Source organism: Coregonus lavaretus (genome assembly GCF_964263955.1).
Source record: "Coregonus lavaretus genome assembly, chromosome: 6".
NCBI classification, from domain to species: Eukaryota; Metazoa; Chordata; class Actinopteri; order Salmoniformes; family Salmonidae; genus Coregonus; species Coregonus lavaretus.
Window position 1 is genome coordinate 42,377,205 of NC_139993.1, and position 6,000 is coordinate 42,383,204.

Consider the following 6,000-nt stretch of genomic DNA (forward strand, 5'->3'; position numbering starts at 1 on the left):
CATGGCAAAATGTGTAGAACTGCGGAAAACTTGCTTTAAAACGGCAAACTGTTATTGCGGGGGGGGGCAACAAAATCTTGCTTAGGGCCCCCAAAAGGCTAGAGTCGGCCCTCACAGTGGGGTCCTAAATTATTAACACCTTTGATAAAGATGAAAATTAATGACAGTATAAAATAAATAATTATAATACTGAGCTATATTGTATGCCCCCAAAAATTGGTAAATTATACACTGCTCAAAAAAATAAAGGGAACACTAAAATAACACATCCTAGATCTAAATGAATGAAATAATCTTATTAAATACTTTTTTCTTTACATAGTTGAATGTGCTGACAACAAAATCACACAAAAATTATCAATGGAAATCAAATTTATCAACCCATGGAGGTCTGGATTTGGAGTCACCCTCAAAATTAAAGTGGAAAACCACACTATAGGCTGATCCAACTTTGATGTAATGTCCTTAAAACAAGTCAAAATGAGGCTCAGTAGTGTGTGTGGCCTCCACGTGCCTGTATGACCTCCCTACAACGCCTGGGCATGCTCCTGATGAGGTGGCGGATGGTCTCCTGAGGGATCTCCTCCCAGACCTGGACTAAAGCATCTGCCAACTCCTGTACAGTCTGTGGTGCAACGTGGCGTTGGTGGATGGAGCGAGACATGATGTCCCAGATGTGCTCAATTGGATTCAGGTCTGGGGAACGGGCGGGCCAGTCCATAGCATCAATGCCTTCCTCTTGCAGGAACTGCTGACACACTCCAGCCACATGAGGTCTAGCATTGTCTTGCATTAGGAGGAACCCAGGGCCAACCGCACCAGCATATGGTCTCACAAGGGGTCTGTGGATCTCATCTCGGTACCTAATGGCAGTCAGGCTACCTCTGGCGAGCACATGGAGGGCTGTGCAGACCCCCAAAGAAATGGCACCCCACACCATGACTGACCCACCGCCAAACCGGTCATGCTGGAGGATGTTGCAGGCAGCAGAATGTTCTCCACGGTGTCTCCAGACTCTGTCACGTCTGTCACGTGCTCAGTGTGAACCTGCTTTCATCTGTGAAGGGCACAGGGCGCCAGTGGCGAATTTGCCAATCTTGGTGTTCTCTGGCAAATGCCAAACGTCCTGCACGGTGTTGGGCTGTAAGCACAACCCCCACCTGTGGACGTCGGACCCTCATACCACCCTCATGGAGTCTGTTTCTGACCGTTTGAGCAGACACATGCACATTTGTGGCCTGCTGGAGGTCATTTTGCAGGGCTCTGGCAGTGCTCCTCCTGCTCCTCCTTGCACAAAGGCGGAGGTAGCAGTCCTGCTGCTGGGTTGTTGCCCTCCTACGGCCTCCTCCACGTCTCCTGATGTACTGGCCTGTCTCCTGGTAGCGCCTTCATGCTCTGGACACTACGCTGACAGACACAGCAAACCTTCTTGCCACAGCTCGCATTGATGTTCCATCCTGGATGAGCTGCACTACCTGAGCCACTTGTGTGGGTTGTAGACTCCGTCTCATGCTACCACTAGAGTGAAAGCACCGCCACCATTCAAAAGTGACCAAAACATCAGCCAAGAAGCATAGGAACTGAGAAGTGGTCTGTGGTCACCACCTGCAAAACCAGTCCTTTATTGCGGGGTGTCTTGCTAATTGCCTATAATTTCCACCTGTTGTCTATTCCATTTGCACAACAGCATGTGAAATGTATTGTCAATCAGTGTTGCTTCCTAAGTGGACAGTTTGATTTCACAGAAGTGTGATTGACTTGGAGTTACATTGTGTTGTTTAAGTGTTCCCTTTATTTTTTTGAGCAGTGTATTATTTTATACTTATACAATTGCTCAGAAAAATATTTTTTTTTTTAACAAGTAATCCTTTTTTTTTTATCTCAAAAAAGGTTGGGGTCAGAATTATCGACACCCCTAAAGATTCTAATAAATAAAGTAGTCAAAAGTTTAGTATTTGGTTCCATATTACATTTTACATTTACGTAATTCAGCAGACACTCTTATCCAGAACGACATACAGTTAGTGCATTCATCTTAAGATAGCTAGGTGGGACAACCACATATCACAGTCATAGTAAGTAAATTTTTCCTCAATAAAGTAGCTATCGGCAAAGTCAGAACTAGTATGGGGGAAAAGTGCAAGTGTTAGTTCAAGAAAGGCTGTAAGGAGGGGGTGCAGCGGGATTACTTAAGATACTCTTTGAATAGGTAGGGTTTCAGATGTGTTCCACCATTGGGGTGCCAGGACAGAAAATAACTTTGACTGGGCTGATCGAGACCAGAGGTGGCAGAATGGAGTACTCGGGTTGGGATGTAGGATTTGAGCAGAGCCTGAAGGTAGGGAGGGGCAGTTCCTCTTGCTGCTCCGTAGGCAAGTACCATGGTCTTGTAGTGGATGCGAGCTTTGACTGGAAGCCAGTGGAGTGTGCGGAGGAGCGGGGTGACATGGGAGAATTTGGGAAGGTTAAATTCCAGGCGGACACAATGACTACATCAAGCTTGTGACTCTACAAACTTGTTGGATGCATTTGCTGTTAGTTTTGGTTGTATTTCAGATTATTTTGTACCCAATGGTAATTAATGGTAAATAAATGTATTGTGTCATTTTGGAGTCACTTTTATTATAAATAAGAATATAATATGTTTCTAAACACTTCTACATTGATGTGGATAAGGATAATCCTAAATTAATCATGAATAATGTTGAGTGACAAAGATCATACCCCCAAGACATGCTAAACTCTCACCATTACCAATAACAGGGGAGGTTAGCATGTCTTGGGGGTATGATCTTTTTCTCAGAATCTCTTTCTCTGAGCAATTGTGTTAGAATAAAATAATATAATTTCCCAATTTTATGGAGCATACAATATAGCTCAGTATTTGAATTATTTATTTGATACAGTCATTGCTGCTCATCTTTATCAAGGGTGTCAATAATTTCGGACCCCACTGTATATGTCAAACCTACTACAGTACATACCTACTATGATACTATTACCACATGCATGTTTGCCAGTTTTTTTAACAGCAAAAAGGAATGTAGCATCCAGGGCATGTAGTCTAGTTCAGCATGGCCGGAAAGTGACTGAAAACAGCAATGTAATAGAATCTAATAAGAAGTAGAAGGCTTTATATCCCCATCAACTCCAGGTTTCGTGGGGTTTACATTGTATAATAATTTGGCAGAGACTGTTGTAGGATTTAGCTAGTCGTATTTCCTTTCGGCCACCCCCACGCCATCTCTAAAATCTGATCTCAATCATTATTGTGCAAAAGTCCAGTTGTCTTAATATTTATCCTCAGGCAACTGACTGGGTACCTCTGAGCACAGACAGAGAAGGAAGATGGGTTTTGTCTAGAAGGGACACAGCCTTTGTCAAAATTGACTTTTCGTGGCAGGTTTAGGAGAACTTACGCAGCAGGTTAGGATAATTAACGTAGCAGGTTAGGAGAATTGGGTTAAGGTTAGGAAAAGGGTTAGCTAAAATGCAAAAAATTAAAAAAACTTTTGATGTCAATTTGACAAAAGCTGTATCCCATCTAGACATGACCAAGGAGATGGGCCATAGGGGTCCTGATGACCTGAGAGGGACTGCTGAGTGACCTCTCACACTGGGTCTTAATAAGGACTGTCTGCCATTCAATTACACTTACTGGTACCTACACTAGGAAATAGTATGCATGTGTATAGCTATGCATATTGCACACATTCTCCCAGAGCATGTGTCTGAAATTCATCAGAGATGCCAGAGATGTACAGGTATTAGATTTGACCACATTTAACCACATTTATTTATATCAGTGTACTGTTAATGTAACTACTGTTATTATTCATAAATGAAGGCTAAATACAGTATATGTTACAATGAGTTTAGAGAGAGGCTCCACTTCTCTGTAATTACAATGCAGCATTTAACATGCCTCCATTTAAGTAGTAATGTTTTATTGTTAAACCATGACCATAGCCACTGCCAGGCAGACCAAGATCATTCTTTATAAGCCAGCGCTCTGGTTTTCATCCACACAAAAAAAGGTTCATGGCCACAAAAAGAAAGTCATTTGCAAATGTTCTGATTATATGGGTTGTATAATGCAAACAATTTGCCTGATTACTTCCAATTGATTTGTCTTACTGTGGGGCAGTAAAGCCCCTGCCCCACAACTGTACGCACCACAGTATTAATTTCCCGATGCATCGTTCAGCCAGCTTAAGACAAAGCCGCCTGCCTCTAAACCTGAATGCGTACAGGGTTTTTCTCCCCACAGCCAGGTCACTAAACAACATCTACCTGCTTACTGTGTTGGATAAACCCCATGGGATTTGTCAATATCACAAAGTGAATTAAAGTAGACCTGCTCAGAGGGTTCTAGGGAGAGTGTCACTGGGCCTTATAGTCCCCTGGGCCAGCCACAGAAACTGGGCCAGCCACAGAAACTAGGCCTCCACGGATACAGAGGATTGACTATGTGGTGTGTAGTGAAGTAAACTGTAGGTGTGTGTTTGGGAGGTGTGTGCTGGACTGTTGACAGAGTGTACTGTGTCGGTTTCATGCCCCTTTTAACACAATTGTGAATCTCAAAGAAATCTTGAAATCCCCTAAAATATCTGACCCTGTGAACTTCTGCATCAAATGCTACTTGACCCCTAACCCCAGATGTGTGTGTGTGTGTGTGTGTGAGAGAGAGACTCACCTGACTGTTAATGCCAGCACTGTTTTGCAGTAACACAGACACCAGGTCTTTGTGGCCTCTGTCACAGGCCCAGTGCAGCAAATTCCGGCCCTGAAACACACAGAGGTGTGGCTCTTTATTCCTGCACAAACACATTATACAATACATGAGCAGCTACTTCAAGGTGCAACAGGTATTGTTAGTCATCATTGAAGCAGCTAATGAGTTGAAGAGTCAAGATACTGAATCAAATATGATCGTTTTTCTCTTAGGTAAAACCCTCAAAGTAAATGTCAGTACTTGTTTACACACCTTAACACTATCTATTGTAAATCCTACCTCTTGATCTACGATACATTTTCTCAAGAGGAGAAAAAAACTATAGCGATACCGGTAGGTACAGTACTTAGTAAGGTTGCCTAGTGAATGGACTACAGCTGGCATGGATAGTGACAGCGTGTGTGGGGCGTCTGACCACACAGAGATATGTAAATGCAGTGTGGGGACCTGCTGGAGCATCCAGTGAGATGGATGGAGGCCCAACCCCTCCTCACCTCTAATAGAACCATCTATTCCCTTCTGTTATGCACGGCTCCATAAAGTTAACTACACAATAGATTTCTCAGCTTTAAAAAAATGAATGTTGCACTACAATTTATAACCCAGAGCCTTCAGATCCCAACTATAAAACGAGGTGGTGACAGGATGAGCTCTGCTCTGCCTCCTCACCAGCAGGAGGGGTCTGTGTGAGATATATATATATATATATATATGTGTGTGTGTGTAGGGGGGGGTTGGGGAGGTGGAGGGGGCTGGTCCAGGAGCTCAGGGACAAATTGCGGATGGCCGGCAGAGTCCTTAGAGTTGATTGATGGGATGCTGTGGACAAAACGAGAGCATCCCCTTGATCAGCCCCCACACCCTCTCCCCCCTCCTCTCCTTAGCTCCAAACCCCTCATTCTAATACAACCGCCACAGGGAGCTCATTTTTCAGTTTAGCCAATTAGATAAAGCAAACACTCTAAGTCCTATTCTATTGCTTAAATTATATTGATCACCACGGCTGTATGATGAAATTGATATTTATGAGAGAGGCGGGAGCCTAAATACCGCTGTGCTTTTTCTCAGTTTTTGGTGTGCCAATGATTGTTAGTATTTACATTTACATTTAGTCATTTAGCAGACGCTGTTATCCAGAGCGACTTACAGTTAGTGAGTGCATACATTTTTTTTCATACTGGCCCCCCGTGGGAATCGAACCCACAACCCTGGCGTTGCAAGCGCCATGCTCTACCAATTTCTCCTAATATATTAATTCCACTCTG

At 43.5% G+C, this 6,000-nt stretch overlaps 1 protein-coding gene across 1 annotated transcript in view; it reads right to left on the minus strand.

Moving 5' to 3' along the window:
• acbd6 (acyl-CoA binding domain containing 6) overlaps positions 1-6,000 on the minus strand; it is a 53,386-nt gene that overhangs the window by 36,556 nt on the left and 10,830 nt on the right. The window contains exon 6 of the mRNA XM_084163328.1: positions 4,697-4,786. Coding sequence (XP_084019454.1) covers positions 4,697-4,786 — 90 coding nt within the window. The remainder of the gene's footprint in view (positions 1-4,696; positions 4,787-6,000) is intronic.